The sequence below is a fragment of the Hirundo rustica genome, chromosome 3 (genome assembly GCF_015227805.2).
Source record: "Hirundo rustica isolate bHirRus1 chromosome 3, bHirRus1.pri.v3, whole genome shotgun sequence".
Classification (NCBI taxonomy): domain Eukaryota; kingdom Metazoa; phylum Chordata; class Aves; order Passeriformes; family Hirundinidae; genus Hirundo; species Hirundo rustica.
The window spans coordinates 62209655-62232352 of record NC_053452.1 but is presented as its reverse complement, the minus strand read 5'-3'; the positions used below and the strand labels follow the sequence as shown (position 1 = coordinate 62232352).

At 39.3% G+C, this 22698-nt stretch overlaps 1 protein-coding gene across 1 annotated transcript in view; it reads right to left on the bottom strand.

Moving 5' to 3' along the window:
* The window catches only part of THEMIS (thymocyte selection associated), a 77138-nt gene that overhangs the window by 42028 nt on the left and 12412 nt on the right, over positions 1–22698 (bottom strand). Inside the window, exons 4-6 of the mRNA XM_040059627.1 lie at positions 16541–16699; positions 8284–8742; positions 3901–4943 (exon numbers count right to left, since the gene is read on the bottom strand). Of these exons, the coding sequence (XP_039915561.1) occupies positions 3901–4943; positions 8284–8742; positions 16541–16699 (1661 nt within the window). The remainder of the gene's footprint in view (positions 1–3900; positions 4944–8283; positions 8743–16540; positions 16700–22698) is intronic.

The following is a 22698-nucleotide window of genomic DNA, read 5'->3' as shown; positions in this document are numbered from 1 at the left end:
CTAGGAGTACAAGGCTAAATTGTGGCTTTCCATGCATTGATTAAGATTGCATTTAGTGTATTTGGTGTGGACCCTTTGTTTGACTTTAATACTAAACCTTTGAGGGACATATATTAACATCTTCTTAAATGTGTAGAATATTTACTGCTTGAATTGATAGGCAAAAAGAAAGCTAGAAAATGTTTTCTGCTTGAATCCTCTTGAAGGGGAGGAAACAGTAGGTTTCTGAGCAGGTGAAAAAAGAAATTTTAGAAAACTATTTTGAAGGAAGTTACTAAGTGAAGACTTTGTCATATCTCCACTGGTGTTTCTAATGCGTGGAAAAACCAGAGACATCTGTGTTGTTCCCTTTATATGAATTTTCATTTCAAGAAAGTGAGGTCCTGACTGACTAACTTCTAGGGTTTTATTAGGTCATTCTCACTATCTAGATAAGCTCACAAATCAGAAACTGAATGACCATTTAATTCTGCATGACAATTAAAAAAAAACCCTCTGAAATTCATTCCAGTGATTGAGCAAAAAGAATGTAGATTTCTGGTGAATTTTACGATACATTTTACCATAAGACAAAGGATGCAGATGTTATGCCATTCCTGTCCTCAGCTGGGGATGCTTGTGGGTAGAAGTATTGGCTATTGGATAAATATCTGTTATCGGCTAATAATATTAGATATATATATGCTGTATGAAGTATAAGATTATTTTCATCATTCAATACAACCTATTTTTTTAAATTGGTTAATTTACACCCATTTTCTTGGGGTCTGTCTTTATGAATTCAATTAGCAAGTAATATAAAATTGCAAACATATGTGGTCTGGATGTTTCTTACGCAAACAAAATGTTCTTATGATAGGGAAAGGGAAATTCTGTGCTGTGCTGTGAGAGATCTCAGGTTCTGGAAGTGAAAACTGTATCAGCAGGAGCTGACCTAACTTAATTAGCCCTGTGAAGAGACTGGGCAGAGTGCTTGGTTAATACAGCTGTAACACGTTTGAGCATTCACCTGCTGTCTCTGGGCTCTGCTGAACTGTGCAGACATCCATGTCCCTGCAGCATTGCACCTTGCACAGGTGTAGAGGCAGTTCTCACACTCGTCTGAGGTTCCAGTCCACACTGAATGCCAATCTCATGCAATCCCAGTGACTTACATGACTAAAAGTATGCACTAAAGCACGCAGTCCTGCTCCTGGGCCCAGAGTTTCCTTACCAAGGTCAGAGAATATCAGGAAGAGACAGCTGGAGCCCCTCTGCCCTCAAAGCCATGCTGCAAGCTGAGGCGATCAAAGCACAAGCTGTAGCTAAAGGTGACCCACACTTGCAGATAATCCTCAAGTACTGGCAAAAACCAGACAGATCTTAGTCTTCTTTGGACCCATGAAGCAGCAGCATTTTTTCCTGGAGCTCCAAACCAAGCATAGCTTCCCAACTGGTGTGCAAGGAAACCATCCACCACTCCCCAGCAAGCAGCCAGAGCTCCCCAAGCACCAAGGCTGGGAGTTGCCTGCAGGAGGAGCGTGGCAACTCACAGAGCAATAAAGCTGCCACCTTGTCAGGCTTAAGTTCAGCTCATTAGGGCACTCATCTGTTATTTATGCAAATAAGCCTATGCATAGTCACAAAATATGCAAAGATGGCTATTTATTAGTTTGGCACCGTTTCTGACTTTCTGAAACTTCAGACATTCCTGATACATTTAAAAAGAAAATAGCATCTCCCCTAGCAGAGGGGACAAGGCAGAGCCTAGCTGCTCATCCACATCTTCTCAGAGAACTTATGGTGCTCAGGATAGAAAAGATAATGCATTCTGTGTGACTTTAAACACAACATGTTACAGCTCAGGATGTTTAATCTAGGGAATAAGGGATCTCTACTTGTTTCGTCTTCCCAGGGGAGGAGATTTACAAAATGCATTGACTCCAAGTGTTCTGAATGCAGTTTATTATTTATTTATAATGAGCATCTGCCCCCCAAAAATTAGAAAAGGTCTTCTGAAACAGTGTTTAAATTATCTCCTTTGTCTGGACAGCTGCAGTCTAAGGTTGCTTTCACACATGAATGTGCAAAAGAACCTCAGCTCATCCCTCTTCTGTCCTTACTGCTCTCTTATTATCTTATCTTCTGCATGAGCCTGATCTGGAGTCAACATCCACCTACTTTTCTGCACAGACAGCCATCAGTAACTGAAGGAGGTTTGAATGCTCCTGACGAGGGTTCAGATCAAGCACAAACACAGCTTTAGGGAATTTTCCCCCTGTTCTTCACCCCTGGCCAGTACCAGGGTGATTGCTTGCCTGTTAGCTCCATGGACAAGTTTCTCACGTACCCTTCCTTGCACAACAAGATGTCTTATTTAAGCTGCTTAATGTCCATTGTAAAAGTTAGAAGAAATGACATTTCCATAGTAAAGACAGGAGAAAATGACACATCCCTTATCTTAGGGAACCACCTTATCCATTCAATTCTCCTATAGACTCTTATAACCATCTCCCAGGATCTATGTGGAGCTTTGGACCTGCATGTGGTCTTGGAATTAGGGAATGAGAGGAGAAACAACTCCAGCAGGCAAAAAGAGACACTCACAAATGCTGCCCTTTCAGAGTGGCTACAATTCAACTTTGGTTTCATACCAACACATAAAAAAAGAACTTCCTCTGAATCCCCCAATGTATAATTACATGTGTTACATTGCATTTAAAGCATAGAAATCACAACACAGGGTGTTCAGTCCACCCAGACATCAGGATGATGATCTCATCGGGGAGAGAATAGTAAGAGCAAAAGCAAGAAAACTCATGGGTTCAGATAAAGACAGCTTAATAAATGAAGAGGGGAAAAAACCCCAAAATAGTGATGCCAAGACAGTCACTCACCACCTCCCACAAGCAAACTGCTGTCTGATCAGTCTCTGAGTTACGGCTGCCTTTCTAGGCAAATCACCCCCTCAGTTCTTATTACTGAACACGGTTATGTGTCATGGATTATCCCTTTGGTCAGCTAGGGTCAGCTCCCCCACCTGCGTCCTCTCCCAGCCTCTTGCCCAACCCCAGCCAACTTCTTTGGGGAAGCCTGGAAAATCAAGAAGGCCTTGATGCTGTGGGTGCATGGCTGTAAAACAGCCAAAAGATTGGTGTGTTATCAACTCTGATTAAATCAAAAATAATAAAAAAAAAAAAGCTTTACAGACTAGTGTGAAGAAAATCAACTCCACCTCAGCCAGACCCAGCAAAAAGATTAATGAACAATTGCATTGTCTTAGTTAAACATGAAGAAAATTGTCCTAGAAAGGGAACTTCTTTTTCAACATTAAGTTCTATTCTAAAATAACTTGGTGGTGTTTTTTTTTTTGTTTTGTTTTGTTTTGTTTTGTTTTGTTTTGTTTGTTTGTTTGTTTGTTTTTCCTGTTGGAGTTTGTTATTTTTTATATTTTTTCATCTAGTTCTAAACCTATTTCCCACTAAGGTGAGTGCAAAACAATGAATTCAAAAATTTCAATACAACATGTCTCTCTGTGAACTTAATTCTTCAATTTCCAGCTGAGCAAAATTATCTTTACATCATGAAAACATATGCTTCCCCTAAATAAAGACTTAAATACAGGCACTTCAAATCTCTCCCTTCACTTTTACAATGGCACAATAAAGGATTATGCGTGCAAAATTATACAGCCAAGATTTCTGCTGTGAGTCGGCATGGTTCCGTTGTTTTTCATGGATCAATTAACACACACTCGAGATTTTAGCCATTCCTGTCTGTAATGGCTAATTTGTCTATTACAGGGAGCTGAGAGCCATCTGTGTACATGCCATAAGGATGCAACAGTGAAATGAAGACTTTAAACCCAGAGAACCTGACCTGTGGTTTTAAGACATTCAAAGACACGACGGGATACCTTACCTTTGGAGCCTGTAGTACATCAGACGCACTTTGCTTTGGCACTGCAAAACCAGGTGGTGCTGCTGTTGTTGGCTTTTTGGGAGGTCTGGGTGGTGGATGAAGGGTTAGATTTTCATATCTTCGCAACATATAGTATTTCTCTTCACTGACCTCTTCCACTGTTGTCCTAGTCACAGGCGGTACGACTGTCTGGACATCTTTGTTGAGCAAATGGACCAACATGTTTAAGCGATACACAGGAATCTCCCAGCTCTCCACTGGACTGCTGGCACTACTGATCAGCAAGTAAGAGTCTGTGATTTCTTCTTCAAACTGCAGACCAGGCGCGGCAGCCAAGACGTCCTTCTCGATGGAAAGGTCCCTCACAGACACTTTGACATTAAAAGGCAAATGGAATTCTTTGCAAATCTCAGAAAGTTGGTACTGTTTCTTGTCATGAATCACTTCCACAAAGCCACCTTCCATGTACATAGGGAGGAGCACTTTTTTATATGAATCACTTAGTATTTGCTCACAAGCTAAAACGTCTATGAGTTTCTTTCTTCCCTCATACAGAACTTCACTAGTCTGGCATTGCTGAACTAGAAATTGATCTCCAACTGAAACAGAAAAAAGCTCTTTATGAGGGGAAGTAAAGGCTTTAGTTGCTACAACATGAAGGTGTTCTTTTTCACTTCTCGCTATCTCTAAGTCATAGGCAGTTGGAAACTCCCGAGGTCTTCTCTTGAACTTTCCTTTGTAGCTCATAGGGATTAAATAATGTCTTTTGGAGGGATCACTTCTCATCTCAGAGGCTAAGACTCTTGCTGCCTGGTACTTTTTGTAGATGACAATCTCTTTCCCTGTAGACAGTAAGTTATAAGGTTTTTCGTTTCCTGAAGGCCCTTCCATTATCTCAGCAACCATAGGAAATTCTTTGCTTGTTCTCTCAAATATATCTTCCAAAGAAAGTGGCTGAAGGAAAGAGCTAATATCATAACAGTCTGTTACATCCTTGACCTCAACGTCCAGATCTGAGAGGATATGAACTATGTCATTTCTAGCTGAAAAGAAAAAGAAATATATTGGTTTTTGTTTTCAAACTGACATTGAAATAAAATACACATCCTTTTGGTGAGTTACTAAAAGTACTTTCCCTGAGGTGTGAGTGTCCATGTGTAAATATGCACCACTAACAGGGCCAGCCAAAGTCTAATTGTTGTAATATGAGAGATATGGTTATCGGATATGGATGAGGCCACACAAATGAAGAGAGAGAATAAGGTGTGCAAGTGAGCAAAAAGTTTAAGAAAGGTAAAAGTCTAGTTCACTATTTTCCCCACAGCACCTCCAAGTTTAATCAGCTGTTGATCTTTGCAAACTCTTGGGTGCAAGCTGTATTTTATTCTTTTATTTCATAGCAGCTTAGAGTTTCTCTAAAGAAATGAGTAAGGAAACATTTTTAATAAATAAATAGCATATGGATCCATTAACATGTTGCTGATGTGGCCAGACTGGAAGAAAGAAGGTATTTTGATATTTATAAGAATAAATAAAACATCTGTAATTAGTAGGAAATAATATCACTTAACAAAATGGCAAAGCTTGTGTACAACTAGGAGTAAGTTATTTTTATGAATTAAGACATTTTAATTTGTGCCTCTCTGGAACTGTTGCATCTTTTTCTGTATCACCTGGTTTTATTCACTATCAGAACTGAGCTATTGAATTTAACAACCTGGCAGGGAGCAACAGCTCTTTTACCACAACTGAGCTTGCAAAATTTTGAATGCAAAACTTCCAAGAACAAATCTGACTATGTAATTAATGCTTGTTTAAGAATTTGGCTTCAAGTCAGTGACACTACAGATCGCTGACCAAGGCAGTAAAATTTAACAAGCAAATAATATTTAATGACTCTCTTCAATAAGACTTGTTCTGCATAGACATACACAAAGGGATAGTATATCCTGGATTCACAGTTCCTTGTAGCAGGACATACCAATATTTTATACTGAAAAGTTGGTATCAGATTTATATGACAGAGTCCTATGACAGTGATTCAGAGTCTGTTTGTTCCAACTCTGCTTCTGTCACATTGACACCTTGAGGTGATAAACATCCTAAGCACCACAAAGAAAAGACAACAAAGGAAAATGACTGGTGAAAATGAAACTTTCTATGAGCATTTGCATGAGTTCCACACACATAACTTGTTCATTATTAATAATGAGAAGTATAGAGGATTCCTGCTCACAGCCTGTGAAAATGTAATCAGTTATCCCAGTTATCAGGAATCATTTTTTTATAGTGGATATTGTTTCTCATACTTTATCTTGTGTCAATTTATAGTTCTCTTAAAAATGGTGAAAATCCATTTTTCATGGTCCACAAGAAAGTAGTTATTCATGTACCATGAAGCCTACTTTTCAAGTTTGTATTGAATAGTTATTTAGGACGTATGTAATGCTTCTTAAATGTTGAGAACACCATGAAACTTAAAATAAAAACAACTAATCCAATCCTTATTGGAAAAACTGATTATAAGACAAACAAATACCAAATACTTCTGAATCTTCTGAAAGTTTTCAGGGACATTAAATTCCTATTGATTCTGCACATATATCTAAGTGGATACAGCAATACACCTGAGTTAATTGAGCTTCAGAGGATGAGCTAGATCCCTGAATCTAACTAGACTTAGAACAAACAGAGTACTTTATCTTGTGAAGTTATATTTTCCAAACTCACAAATTAAATCACATAGCAAGCACAGCTGAATGTCTTATGATAAGCATATAACAACTATGGAATATTGAGTCAACAGCCTCTGCCCCTGTTATTTCTTTCTATTTTTCCATTTGCTTACATAATGTCCTAGGGTAACTTTATGATGTTCGTATCCCCAATCGTCTGTTCTGTTTGTGCTGTATATTGAGTTCTGTGCCTTTAAGACTGGTTCTAAGAGCAAGGAGAAGTGCAGAGTTTGTTTTGAGAAAACTGCCTGACTCCTCCACATTCTTCTGTGGACGGCATGTTCGGTGGAGGCTTGGAGAGATTGCAGGACAGAGATTTATTTTTTGCTTTTAGTTAGTTTCAGCTAGCTAAGGCAGAGAAGTTCCCTGGACTGTTTTTTTTTCCTTTTTCTCGGAAGTGTTTCAACCTGCTCTGGACTGAAAACCCAGGGGAGCACTGGGGGCTGCACCTGCGGCCCACCGGGGCCTGGACCTCGGCATTTTCCAGCAGCGCCGGAGGGACTGGGACTGAGGAGACACTGAGAGAGAGCCGAGCTACACCCACGGCAAGGACTTTCTCAATTTGCCATCTCACTTCAGAAGGAGAGGTTTTATTGTTTCATATTATTCATTCTTTAAACGTGTATGCACTTTATTTGTTTAGTAAAATAGCTTTTTCCACTTTTCTCCAAAGAGGGGGTTTTTTTCATACTGGTTGGAGGGAGGGGCCACTTGGGTTTACTTCCCAGAGGGATCCTATACAGGGGTTTTCCCCCAAATTTGTCTCCAAACCAGGACACATAATTCAACAGAGAAATGCTCAATTGTGAAAAGATTTTATGCTTAATATCCTCATGAATGGCATATCTCTGTTAGGATTCAATGTCTATGGAGCTCATTGGTTAGCTCCTAGTAAATGCAACAAGCAGCAAAATCTTCCCAAAAGCTAAACTATTATCCTGCAATCAGAACACAGCTGTATCAATGTTTTGGTGGAACAACTAGAACATCTAGTGCCATAGATACTTTGGAGTTTTTAAAAATAAGAAGTCAGAGCACAAACTCTTAAAGATATTGGTTTTCTAAATTTTCTGTTTCCTTAAACCTACAGGTTTCAGAAATTGTCCATGATATTTTGCATTCATATTCAGTTGATATTTCTTTCTACAACAGAATAAAATGATGTGAGTTTCCTTTCTGCAATGTCCTCATTCTGAAAAATAAATTGTAATAAAGTGTATTGCAACATGTATGTCCCTATTCTTTTCCTAGCTCCTAGACACAGTCAAAAATGATCAAGTGGCTCCTCCATGGCCGAAGTGTAAGACCCAAAGAAAGAGAATCTGGGAACTGAACAGAATTCCTAAGCTTAACCTTTTTGCTACGCAATATATATTCAGTGAGGATTTAATTGCAGTGATCAACAAAATGGCAATAGAAAAAAATGCAAGGTATTAACCTTAACTAAGAGATGATAAAGAAATACTAAAGGAAGTATTATTTTTATCTTTCTTCCTCTTGGAACTAATATTAGTGGCAAATATGGATAAGGAATTTTTAACAAACTGAATCTTTCATGGCCATTTTAAGAAAATGTTGTTAATTTAAGGGTACTTTTGTACTTTGCTACACCAAGTTTAACAGAACACTGATTTTAATTTCTACTTACATTTCATTACTGCCTGCACTTCGTAGACAGGCATGAGAATCAAACAGCCATCAAAATTCTCAGGAAGTGGATTAGAGGAGTCACACATATGTAAAGTATTGGAAAGTTTAACAATCCGGTTTCTACACTTAGGGATTTTCCATTCTGCAATCTCTTTTAGGGTGTATATCTGGTCATCTTCACACTCATAGAATTCTCCTTCTTGCGAAAGGGGCAAAGTAAAGAAATGAGACTGGTTATTTCTGACCACAACACAGTTCACAACCATCGTTCCATGGACCTCTTCCACTGAGTTGAAGACGATCTTCTCATCATGTTTGATAGTGAAGTTTGCCAATTTTATATCCTCAGCGCTGTAGAAACAAGGATGGCCGAACCTTGTTGGCCCAATAGAGACTTTTCTTGCAATTTCTTCAATGCTGACATATGGAGTCTTATCTGCCACAATCTTATAAAGACCTAAGAACAGAGAATTTGCATTATGAAAAGGGTAATGCATAAAGCAAGTCATGCCAAATTTTAGACTGTGAATGTTATAAAAATGGGGAGCAAAGCACATCAAATAACTCATAGATGATAGCTCAATTGCTAGAAATACGACTCTATAGAGGTAATATCAGCTGCATGGTACAATGTGTAGGTAGCTGGAATTAACTCTTTCTGCTATATCCAGTTTCTGACATCCAGCATTCTTATTCCACAGTAAAATTTTTCTTTGCCACAGAAAAAAGGAACAGTATCCTAAATTCCTATCTGTCTTTTCAGAAAACCAGCTTTTGAGAGCTAAATGCAAATGTAATATGAGGAAACACAACATTAATGTGATCAGTTCATGCAGGATACGTTTCTTGTCTAAACATCAGTGCTATGTAACCTTCCACACACAGACTGGGAATTCCAAGTGTGTTTAAGGATACATCCCAAATGAAAGAGTAGCACCTACAGATAAGAAAGTGCAAATAGATTTTAACGCATCTGATAGCCCAGTCCACCAGCTGGATTAATTCAAAGTCTGAGTGTTGTAGCACTCCAGCCATCATGAAGCAATTAAAATGCTGAAGTTCTGCAAGGCAGAAGCTGTATCTGAGCTTCCCTATCTCCTAGGGACATTATTACTTCATGTTAATCATGCCCTTTGGATCTGTCTCATTAGGAGTTTCCACTGCAAGAAAAATGTGTACATTTCTATATTTGCGTGAGGGTTTTCATAAAGGAAGATGAACTGGAGGGTTGAGAGGACTAAAAATCAGGTCTTAGCTGAACTGTGTGATTCAGCTGTCTTCTTCACAAGGTGTGGCAGCGTTGTGAATGCTGCCTTATGGAACTGCAGCGCAGCTTCCTGTGACATTGTCAAAGATCTGCTTTCGAGTGCATATAACCGAGAATTGAGGTTGTTTCTAGGCCAAGTTTCCTAGCCACAAATAAAGCAATAGCTACAGCTACAGCGACAAAGAAGCCAAGATCCCTGCGAGATGCTGCACCTTTTCTCCCTTTGTCTGCCAAAGCCAACAAGCAAAAATCCTACAGCCTCGGTCTTCCTCAGTATTGACTCCTCTGGACCACAGAGAGGGCACTCCTTAACTTGGCTGTTAAGGAGGAAGCATGGGATGGAGAATCAAGGAGCCTGGCTGGTACCACTAAAGATGTTTTTAAGGCAGCTTCAAATCTCATGAGTAGTTTAAGCTGTGTCTGCAAGGTTTCAAATATCCTACCCAACTGTCCCCAGCCAAGTGGGGGATGTCCCAACAGATACCTAGATCTCAGTAAGGTCCTGCCAGAACACACAGTTGCTGTTGGATCTTGGGAAGACATTCATTTCCTTCACTAGACTGCCCCTGATTGTGGGATTGTTTAACAAATTGGATCAGGGGGTACTGTTTCTCTTAAAAATAAGCAAGGTTCTTATTTTCTTCCACACCTTTTCCCTTACTGACCACACCTTTTCATTACTGACCACAATCAACGTAACTGAGGTCTCTGCAGGTTGTCAGAGTGTCCCTCAGATTGTATTTCTTTAAAAGGATGCATCAAATAATTACTTTTATCACAGCAGCCTTTTCTGATTTTTTTTTTGTTTTGTTGTGGGTTTTTTTTTGGGGGGGGGCAGGGGGGAGGGGTGGGGGTTCTGGCTACAGGATTGCTGTGATTCTGGCTTTACAGTAAAAAACCCCGTACTTTCACTTTGTAACTTTAGCACCACTCTTGTTAAATGAGACACAAATAAGATTCTGTATGTTGAGTAGCTGTTAACTGAATTATTCTCCAGATTGGTCATGTTTGGTTCTGGGTGTGCCATGTGGCCACTAGTAACTGTGGGAACAAACATCTCTGAGGGCCTGGCAGCAGCCTAAGCAGCAATAGCCTGTTTGATCTGATGCAGAAATTGTCACCAGTTGTGCCAATGTCACTTCTTTCTGCAGTTCTGTGCCTTCACAGTTGTCTGTATGACAGCCAGTTTTTCCTGTGTGAAATCTTTACCCTTGTGTCAATGCATCCACTACATATATGTCCTCACTGCAGGAAAACCTGCAGGAAAACCTCCAGGCTTTTTCCTGGGCTGCATAGAAGGCACATGCCTGAATGTACGAAGTACAACTTCAACACACATTTCTTTCCTGCTGATATTTGTAATGTTTCCCACTTCCATTTTTAACACAATTATTAGTGAGGAAGTTGTCTACCACAATCCCAATCACCACTGGAGCACGTCAGTGCAGATCAACACAATCAGGTTCTTCAGCATTTAGAAAGTATCGCTGTGACAAGGCACCAGTGACAAACTGAAACTGTGGAAAAGACAGTGTTCTAGTATCATGCTTTGGAAGCGCAAGAAGGGTATCATTCCCTGGCAGTGCTGGGAGAAAGCAAATAGGAATATTCTTTGTTAAAAAGGATATTCAAAAAGTTACAATGTGTCCCAAAGGCAGTAACTATGCTTACCCATCTATCATACAGGAGCAAGTGTGTTTACCCCACAGACTCTCTCCAATTGCATTGAAAAGTCTCCATAAACTGTGCTAAAGACAGCTTCCAAATGAAAATATTTGCCAACATACAGGTATGAGAAACATCCCTCTCTTCTGTGAGTTTCACAATAGTCTCAGGCTACTAGTTTTTCTGTGCCTACAAAGTTATTTGGAAGGCAACCATTTCAGAAGCAAACCGATGAACATACCAGGCTGGAAAACAGGTGTCATATGGAAGGATAATGATCAGATTTCATACAAAACTAGACACCTGATTATCCCCTTGGCCCAGGCAGACTGGCTTTGTCAAGGATGGGAGCAGAAAAATGTTTGCCTTCTGTTCTGTTGGTTTTCTTAATTTTGCTGACAGAATGCTTGCTTAGGCAAGAGAAGAGCCATGTGGCCTTGCATACTTGGCTTCTGCATTGATAAGACTCCTGACACGAAGGCACCTAACATATAGGTATGTTAGGCTATATATAGGTAAATACATAAAAGGCTATTTTGGTATGTTGGTTGGAGGTCACTGCTGTATTCTGCCATGGTATCCTCTCAATGCTCCCTTTGATACTGTATATATGTAAAAACCAAAACGAAACCGCAAACCCCAGCAAACAATACTATCTGGAACAATTCAGAGCCTTATTAAAATCACTGTAAAACAAATTGCAAAAACAAATGTTTTCCAAATGTAAGATAACAAGGAAACCTCCAGGAGGAAGAGACATATGGCAAGTCTGAGATGCTAAAATTTGGACATTTTTAGGTCAAACAAAAATATTTTTGTAATTTTTCATAAATCATAAAATGACTGAATCAAATTCACTTAGACTTTCCCAAGAGATCTTGGTGGACTGTAAGGGGGAAAGACAGATGGAAATAACAAATTTGGAAAAAAGTCCATCTGCTTTATCAAGATCTGGCATTATTGCTCCTATAGATATATTTTCTAAATGCAATCTGGTCTACAACCAAACTGTACTGCTGTCCAATGGTGTGGGGGAAAATTAAACAGTCATACAAGACGTACTATACACATATATAATAATACTACAGGAAAATGTAACCATTCCACTCCATGAAGTCTCTGTACCTAGTGACATTTCACCATGTGAAGTGTCCGCCTAGATATAATACGACAATTAGTAAGATCCAAATATCATCAGCCCATCTTTTCAAATAATTTTACTAATTGGTGTATAAGTTGAGACAGAGAGAGCTTGAGAATCTGAGAAAATTATTTCACTGGCGTGGGAGAGAAAACATAGCCAGAGGAACACAAGACTCAATGTACTGTGGGAAAGCATGTTTTGATAGAAGGATATTTTTACCACCTTTTTACAGAACAGTATATGCAGCTCTCTTTTACTGGCTGTAGTGTAAAATGTACCACCCTGGAGCTTTATAGGTCCTATTTTCAGTCTTAATTAGAGTCCTGAAGGAAAGGAGTATTTTACTGTTTCCCCCACAGTCAGTGGGGATAGTTAGGATTGCCTTGTAGAGTAGCAAGCAGCCTTCAAGAAAAAAGAAGAGCAGAGCAAGGCATCTGTCCTAGACTAACTCTTTCTGTTCCCCAAGTAAGGCAAGAGATTGGGAAGAGCACAGTTTCTACCTTCTCTGGAGATGACTTAATTGATATTCCTCTTTTCCCCCACCTCCAACAACCACTCTCTACCTCTTCTGCTTCAGCATCCTCCTCCCCTCATCCTGTCCCAAAGGCCAACTCTCCCTCACCTAATACTGAGATGAGCCTTTTAATGCCTAACCCCTGTTCTTCCACGGATGTGTTGTGTGGTCATTGCCAAGTCTCCTGTCTTTTAACACCAAGGGGCAGTCATGCTCAGCTAGGTGTCTATCAGACCACGTAGGAATGAGCAACAGCAACAGCCAGGGACCTCATGAGAACAGGGGCAGTCCAGTAATGTTTTTTGCAGAAGAAGGAATACAACAGAATGAAATTTGTGCTGGCAAAAAATTCAGCTGTTGTGCAAATTACCTGTCTGCTAATTTGCTAGTAGGGAAAATTGCAGTTCAAAATGTGGTTAGACATAGCCATTGAAATGTCTAGACTAACAGCAGACTTCTATTTTTTTACCCAGTGTATGAGCACAGAAAGAATAGCCTGGCCCTCTGAGGCATGAGAAAGAACAAATTAGAATGAGGATAAAACAAAATAACAGATAGTGAACTTGCGGTTGCAGCGGTTTCACTAATGCAAAGGGCAGATTAGGCCTTTATCAAGGATCTGATTTGGCAGAGCAGAAAAAAAGGAGTTCTGAAAACTGCAAATATGCTTAGAAAGACAAAGAGTAAGGCTCGTTTAAAGCCAATGTTCTTTACTCTCAGAGCTGCTATCCCCAGAGTAACCTAAATAGGAGCACTGCTCGTTTGTGCCGTCATGCACGCAGTGGAAGGATACATGAGCCCATGGCAAGAAAAGAACTCATGGCAAAGGAAATGGAAAACAGCAAAATATATTTTTGCATCAACACTGGCAAGAAAGCACTGTACACACAATGTAAATACAGGGTCAGCCTCCTGGAAACCTGTGGATATTTTTATTGAATTAATTCAAAGGCAGCATGAAAAAGATCATCGGCAATTCAGTTCTGTGCTTTGTTCAGGAGATGGGGGCAAGCCATGCTTCATGTACAATGTTTCAGTTAGGGCTTAGCATGTGTATGTAATAAAGTGAAAAAGAAAAAGGTCAAGAAAGAGCTAGAGACTAGGAAATCTTGACTCTGCAGAGCAGAATCATTCATCAGCTAAGAACTAAATTAGAGAAATGACAAATTTACATCTCACCAAATAGCTCTTGAATACATAAGAGTACATACACAGAGAAAAACAGGAAAGAGGTGCTCCCTGTTGGGCTAATAAGAAGTGTCATTATGCCTCTCTTCAGTGCTGCTGATAATACCCATCATGTGGAGGATAATAATGACAAATTTCAGCAAAATGAACTCTGAATTTATTTTTCAAGTGAAATAACCCAGTTTTCTAGAACACTGGTTGGGAGAGTTCATAACTATGCATGAAAATTGTAGTGATTAGATCAAATTTGAAAATGTGCTCAGTAGGGCAACAGTATCCAAATGCCAAGTTGTAAAACTGATCACTTGAATGCAAATAAATCCCGATTCAACAGGTTCAAGTATTTGAAATCACAAGTCTTTCTGTTCTAATGATCAGGACTTTCAACATTAATAAATTTAGGATTATTTTTATCACTCTGTTGTGTTGGATATTTTAGGATTCAAACGTTCAACCTCATCTGCCAATCAAGACAGAATGTATTTCTATTGGTGTATGCATTTTTGGGATAGAAGAAATTTTAATAATATCAGAGAAACTTGGATTACAAGAAAAATACCAGGTGTCTTGAGCATTCACAGGAGAGTTGTATTTCAATATCTCTAGCTAGCCACAGATAATTAAAAGGTCTTTGATTTCTACGTCTGGGCCCCACTGGTGCTTGAAAATGGCATTCCAAAAAAATCTTTTAATAAGTGGTCATAGAAACCATTCTGATTCACACCCTAAGAAAAATGTGAAGGTAAATTGAGGATTTACTGTGCGAGGAAATGTTATACATACACAACTATTTCAGAGAGAAATCTGTATTTTAGAGATGGAAAATAAAGTCATAGCAGAAGATATTTTTCTGTGGAATTCAGATGAAACATTTCATTCTCATGGACCTTTACATTTTATTTGTTTCAAGAAGTGTGTCGTCTCCCGCTGCAGAAAAAGCACATCCCAGCTTTGATACTGGCATAACCTAAACCCTATACATGCACATGCACACACTCTGAAGTACGCTGCAGGACTTTAGAAGAGCATCAATGAGGTTATTAAGTCAAGCACTCAAACACTAGAAAACACTCGTATTATGTTCCCCATGTAGCATCAATTTAAATTCCCACGTGCTTTCAGTACAATACAGTGCTAACTAAATATTTAGGGGTTTTTTTGTTTGTTTGGGTTTTTTTTTTGTTGTTGTTGTTGTTGTTGTTGTTGTTTGGGTTTTTTTTTGGTTTTTTGTACAAAACTGTAGCTTCATTCAGTCCATTAACTAGACTGATGGCATGATCTCAGAGTCTTGAAGTCTCTTGTGCCCTCTGTGTGCTCGGTACCACTGTTTCCTTTCTGCAGGTGTCCCACAACTTCTCCCCTAGACTCTGTCCCACTCCCCCTGCCCTTCTCATGCAGTTTTCCAGCTTGCTCATCTCCTCTCCCCAAGGGGCTCCCATTACCTCTGCTTCCTGCAAGCCTCGAAGCACAGGAAATGCCCTACTTGCAAACTCGTGAGTGGGTGGGGTCTTCCTCTGCTGCTGAAACCAGCTGCACCTGCCTCCAGCCTCTGATCTTTGCATGGAAAGTCCTCATCCTTTTGTCCTGCTCTGAGGTCAAAACTTTATCTGCCATTTTCCTAACACTGTTTGCCTCCTCCACTTCTCACACATGGGATACCCACAGGGGATATGCACTCCTCCCTCTGTGGTTTATTCACTTCCCTCTTCAACTCTGCTGGGCCTTAAGAGTAGAGGAACTGAGATGAGAGCAAAATTCAAAAATTAAAAAATATGACGCATGATGAACTAGTACTGGGTTCAGTACTTGGCCTGCTCTCCATAACAAGGCAACATGAAGAGAGGAGGACATGGTTCAAGTAAGAAGTCAGTATCACATGCCAAATTTCAAGTCCATTGTCCAAAATATGATTATATTTGGATTTCTCTATAGAACAATTAAAGAGGTTTTTAAGCAGAAAAACACATCCATTCCCCTCTAATCCTGTTTCTGAGAATGGAGCAGCCATTCTGGCCACTGCAGTTAAAATAAAACATTAAAATAAAAGCAGTATTGAAAACAAAGTATTGAAAATATTTTGTACCCAAAATAATAAAATACAGACATAGTAATGGTAAATGAATTATAGTTTGAGAACACAACAAGGAAGATTTCAGCTCAGACAAGGTTTGGCAAAGCCATAAATAAATTAAAAGAAGATTTTTTGTTGTAATTCTTACACCAAGGGACTCCAAGTTAGAAAGCATTACCACAAAACTTTATAATATTAATCATTTCTGTCCAGATTTGAGAAAGGACTGTAAGAGCTGAAATTTAAAAATTAGTTGACGGTGTTTTGTTTCATCTGATAAAACTGTATTCTTGATAGCTGAGTTGTAACCTCAAATATCAATCAAGACAGCAAATCAATAAAATCAACAAAGGTGATTACTCGGGGCTATAATTCCTCAAAAATGTGTATGCATAAAATACTATACCAGGAAAATTTAGTGGTAATTCCACTTTGTCTGAAAGCTGGCTGACTTCATTATTCTCACAGATACTTGCTATGAGCTTATTAATTTTGAAGCCAATAATTTTGATGACTTCTCCTGTTGACAGGGAGCATTCATTTCCAAACATCTCATAGACGGAGCCTGAAAAGAAATACAAAAGGAAAGAAAAGCATTATTTAGCTTTTTCTCGCTTCATCAAGTGTCTTTTCCTCTTTGAGTGAAAACAAAAATAATACTTAAACCGTATGAAATAGTATTTATCTTGTGATAACTAACCAAATTTTCTTTGACTTCCTCAGGGTGATGAGAAAAACCATCTTGTGACTTCAGTGACTCTATGTGTACACAGTTCCTAAATGCATGCGAGGAGCACAAGGTCTGAAGAATCTACATTTCCAGATTTTTAGACCAAAATAGGTAGCGGTAGAGCATAGGATTGCCAACTTGTCAGGAGCTGTCTCCTGAAACCAGCAGGCAGTGGAGCTCAGACACTAAAGGTGCCTGTACAGAGCACAGGACATAGCATACCCCATAGGAAACAACAGACTACAGCAGGAGACAAAAACCCACAGACCCTTGAAGGAGCCCAGGGAGAAGACAGGAGACACCCAAGTGCAACCAACATTTGAACATCCTGTGGTATCAGAAGACCTGAAGAAAATACAAGAAATTGGAAAACTGGAAAATTAACAATGGTGATCCCTGTCCCATGTTGAAATGAGCATACTGATTCTGATCTGGCAGCAAAAAATTTCTTTTCTGTCTGTCATGTTCAGAACTTTGAGAAAAGGAACAAAGCAGCCCAGCCACGTGTTTCAGCACTTCCTCAGTAAAACCTGGAACTGTATCTTGTCCTGCCAAAACCAGTCCTCCCTTCTCCATTCTACTTGTGGTCAACCTTTACTGTTTCAGAAGCAGGTGCACAGGGAGAAGAATAAAGAAGAAAAAAAAAAAAAAATCAAAAGCCAAGTTATGCAGAAGAAGGAAAATTCCTCCTGGTCTCTGCAGGAGATTAGCAGAAGTTTTGGAGCATGGGATCAATTACCTATATATAAAGGCAATGCAGTAAACACATTGTGTTCCATTTGTAGATAGAATTGCATTGAACACAGAAAATCAGAAATGTTGACTTTAATACTAGCTTCCATTCTTCTGTGCATTTCTTCCCAAGAGCTAACCAAGATCTGTCCTGAAGTGATTTGGACTTGCCCTTTCTGAAATCTCATCTCAAAGTTTCATTTGGTGAGAAACGTTCTCATTTCCACATTTTGAGTGAGTGTATTAATTTGCTCTCCTACTATCTTTATGATTCAGGACAGCACAAAAAACAATATGCAAAACTCCGGTTCCTTCGGAGGAAATTACAACAAAGGTTTATTGAAAGACAAGCTCTTTTATCCAGTGTTTTGGTACAATGAAGATTATTGGTCATTTAGAACAACACCTCCTTGTAAACATCTTTACCTGTGAACAAGCTGGAAAAACACCAGGTGTCAGGAAGAGGATATCTACAAGGATTGTTTTGGGTTCCTCCTTATGATTTTCCAAGCCAGAGTGGGAGAGTTATGTACTTGGCTTTTCCCTCAGGCTTCACGCTACTGCCTGGAGCCTAAAAATCTATTTTCTGACCACTGCCAGTTCCCACATCCTACTAATATTGTTCAGCTTCTTAAAATACTTTCTCATTTCCATTTTTCCCTTCCCCAAAGGGTTCCCCAAATTAACCCCCCCCCAGGGTTAATTTTGCCCTTTGCTTTATCTCCTCTGAGAAGACAGATTTTCCTTCACACAATATCTCTAAACCCTTACTAATATCTTCTTCAGTTTAAAGTGGGGTGTTTGTTTGTTTGTTTGTTTTTCTTTTCTTTTTCCTTTTTTCCTTCCTAGGTAAGCAGAATGGTATCAGGCAATGAGAAATATTTAAAACCTGACTTCTGGTTACATAGTTGCAATCAGTAATTGAGAAGGCCTGTGCTGAAATACCGTAATTTCTGGCAGAACTCCATTCCCTGGAAGAGCAACACTCTTTACAACTCTCCTTGTAGTTGTTGGGGATGGTGGGGAGAAAAGGAAAAACAAACAAACAAACAAACAAACAAACAAGGAAAAAACAAAACAAAACCACCAAAAAACAAAACCACCAAACCAACAAACAAAATAAAAAACAAAAAACCAACCAACAAACCAGCTTAGCTTATTTTTTTCACCCAAGTGTCACACCAAAAAACCCACAACTATTAGCTGACTGATCTTCCTATTGTTCATTCAAGAATAATTCTAGTCCTGATTATAGCCTGGGCTGATAAGCATCTCTTACTGAGTCTGTGATCTATTTATTAACTCTGCTGCAGCACTTGCATATGACAAGCACTTGACTATCTCCTAGACCTCGAGAGAAGCCACTGGGAGCTCAGGCTGAGCATAACTTATTCTTGCGTTAGCCTAAACCTACTCAAAGCCTCAATGGAGCACCACAAAACAACAGGAGAATGATGGATAGTAATACTGGTTAAGTGTGCTCTGTTGTGAATACCTGTCCAGACAAACCTATTTGTTTTTTGTGCAATGCTCTCAACAACTGAGATGGACACCAGAAAATCCTCAGCTTCCCTGAAGAAGCTGTAGGTTTTTAACCCTCTGGAGAAGGAATCTTGATTGAAAAAATAAAGTAAAAAAACATTTGGAAGATGCTTTTCACAGGCTGGACGGGACAACATCCCCTGCTTTCCCTTACTGAGGACCCTATACAGGCTTAAGGGCTCTGCTTTACTTAGACCTCAAACTCTCCCAGCAGGCTTTCTGATGACTAACGCAGAGATATTCTGGATTGTAGTGCCACAAAAATATCAACCAGTGCCAGGTGAATAAACACACTGTTTAAGCACACTTTCAACAATTCTGGTATTGAGCAGAAGACCAAGAGAGCTGCTGCCCTTTAACATAAAAGAACAATATGATTTTCTTATTGTAAAAATAGTGCATAGTTGTTTGCTCTCTTCAGTCACTTAGCAATTCAACACAGAGTAACTCAGCTGTCTCTATGGAAATTGGTACAGTTCCCATCTGTGGAGGCTGGCTGCTGCTAATACAGATCTTGAAGTGCCATGTCTACTCACTCTTTTAATACTTCCAGATATAGTGACTCTACCATTTCCCCGGGCAGCCTGTTCCAATGCTTAACCACTCTTTCAGTGAACATTTTTTTTTCCCACTTTTCGAGATGAGCCTCCCCTGGCACAACTTGAGGCCATTTTCCCTTGTTATGTCACTGGTTGCCTGGGGGAGGAGAATGACTTCCTTTTAGGTAGAGAGCCATAAAATCTCCCCTTAGCCTCGTTTTCTCTAGGCTTAAATTTCCCAACTCCCGCAGCTGCTCCTCATAGGATTTATGTTCAATCCCCTTTACCAGCTCTGTTTTACTTCTCTGGGCATGTTCCAGCACCTCAATGTCTTTCTTTTGTCACCACTCTCTGGGCTTGGCTGTCCAGCTGGTTTTATATCCAGTGGTGAGTACACTTGTCCGAACTGTGGGCTGCCAACTTTCCCAAGGGAATGCTGTGAGAGACTGTGCCAAAGACTTTCCTGAAGTCTCAGCAGGCAACATCCACAGACTTTCCCTCATCCACTAAGTGGAGCAGTTAAGGGGCTGGAGCTCTCAAAAAGTGTTATTGAAGAATATTTAATGACTATTTCAGTCTATATCTGCAACAGAGTGATACCACAAAACTCCCCAAGATAATTAAAATCAAGGGAGTTCATTGTCCTACCTTCAAAGAAATTAACATGGGTAGATAATCCACTGGCAAGCAAAATGCTTTGTAATACCACAGTGAAGACCGTAGGATAGTACTTTTCATTTGCAGAAGTTAGACAGATAGATCACAAAACCAAGGAATAATGGAGGGATGCCACCAGGTTTTCCGTGCAATTAAAGACATCAGAGAACAACTTTTAACAGCTTATCAATAGTAAAACATATATTACCAGATTTATCTGTAACAGGCCAAGAGGTTGAAAGATTATGAGGGTGAGATGTTGGGTGGATGATTGCTAACAGACTGAGGCCATGATTGCAGAAGCCTCATTTTTATTGATAACTAGGATTAAAAAAAAAAAAATAAAAAATTAAAATTTAAAATTTAAATCTTCCACCCACATTTTTGGGGATCCAATTGCACATGCAGTATTGATTTTAATTACATATTTGTCTGCAACTAGATTGCTTTGGCCCTGATTTTAGCCCTTACTTGGCAGTTTGCCTGGAATAATACAATGAAGATTACATTCAGACAAGAAAAATGTTACCTAGGCACTTGCAGAAAATATTTGTGCTGGTAAAAGGGAGCTATGGAAAATGCAAAGCTTTCAAAAAGGATAATAAAAGTTCTTTTTCCTTTAGAAGCCGTGATAATTAATCTTAAAACATTTTGAAAATTCCCACTTTGTGACAATGTGACCCTGAGAGATTTTACTTCAGCTGTGTAATGCGGACCCCCTCACACAATATATTGAAATATAAACTTAAAATGCATGTTTTAAACATTTATTTGTTATTGCACAGTAACTTTGTTCTTCCCACTCAAGTCACAAAGAAAACGTAGCTCTTTGAAAATATAAATCTAGTAACCTTGAGAACAGAATCTTTTGAGAAAGATGTATGCAATATAATGCAAAAAAAACCCCAAACCAACATTTTAGCAGAACCCACAATAAAGCAGCTTATTTACAGTGATCAAACAATGGTTCTGAAGGCTCTAATTAAAGACCTTGTTATCTTTAAAAGAACCTTTTCTGGAATGTTACTTTGTTCAATAAAAAACACATTTATATCCTTTCATAAGCTCATCTCTAGTTTGACAATCTGTATTATCAATCACTGTGATCAGATCAAAGCAAGCAGCACAAGTGGTTCAATATTTTCCTTCTATCTTTCCTAAAATGTTAAGCAGCCACACCAGCATCCTCCCCAACATAAGCCCTTTATTTGATTTATTTCTCATTATAGGCACAGGAAAAGCACTTTTGTATTAAAACCAGCAATATAAAATATAAATACAGTGAATGCCTGAGATGGAGGATGTCATTCTTCATGTCAGGGCATCTGACAGTACCACTGAGATAAATATTTTATGATACAAGGTGAAACAATAAAATATCTCAGTAATATGTCCCTTTTTCTTCCCAGCAGTCTGGAGCCCCATTGGGTGGCTGCTCTTGGAAAGATGATAGAAAGCATGGCTCACCGTCAGGCCTGTGAGTAAACAGCAGTAATACATTGCTGGGAAGGAACTCCCTTTTGCCAAATGCTTCTGGGCATTTTAGCACAGAGGGCAAGGGAGAGCGATGCAAATGATACAAAAGACTTGACTAAGGTGGCACAGAGGATTATTCAGCAGGGGTGAAGTTCAAGGCTGGCTGACTCCCAGTTTCTATAGCCGGTTAGCTACAGAGTACTGCTAAACCCTTCCAAGTATCCCCAATTCTTTTTCCTTTTTTCTTTTTTTTTTTTTTCTTTTTTCTTTTTTTTCCCCTTTTTTTCTTTTTTCTTTTTTCTTTTTATTATTTTTTCTTGCTTTTAACAAAGACTAAGCTTTTTTCCTAACAAAACAAGATTACTTTGGAGGCCAAACACTAGGCATTGAGTCCCTAGTCCCATGAGTTTGAATCCATGAAGGAAAATATTCTCTCTTTCATGTCTCAGTAACACTCACTGAATTCATTGCAGCTGGCAGGCTGAGCAGTCTTTGAAAGAAGATCCAAAGAACCGGGAACCTGGCTGCTTAGCAGGGAGATGAAAGATCTGCCTGCATCTCCTGAAAGAGTAGAACTTTGTCCCAGTGTCCTTTTCCCAGTGCTCCTTTCTACACTATTAAGTTGTCATCGGTTGCCCATATGGGTGCTGTCTCCACTATCAGAGGTGACTCTGTTTCAGGGGCTGATGAAATGGTTCTGCTTTCAGGTAAAAGCTCATCCCCTGGTGCAGCCATTCAGCCAGAATTACAATAGCCCATTCTTCCTTAAAACATAGCTCAGCTGAAATCACAGTTTTATTAAGGCTGCTGCAGGCTCTCAAAGTAATATGAAGGGCATAATGGATCTATAATTAGTGTCAATAAAAAAATATATTCTTTATGGGCATT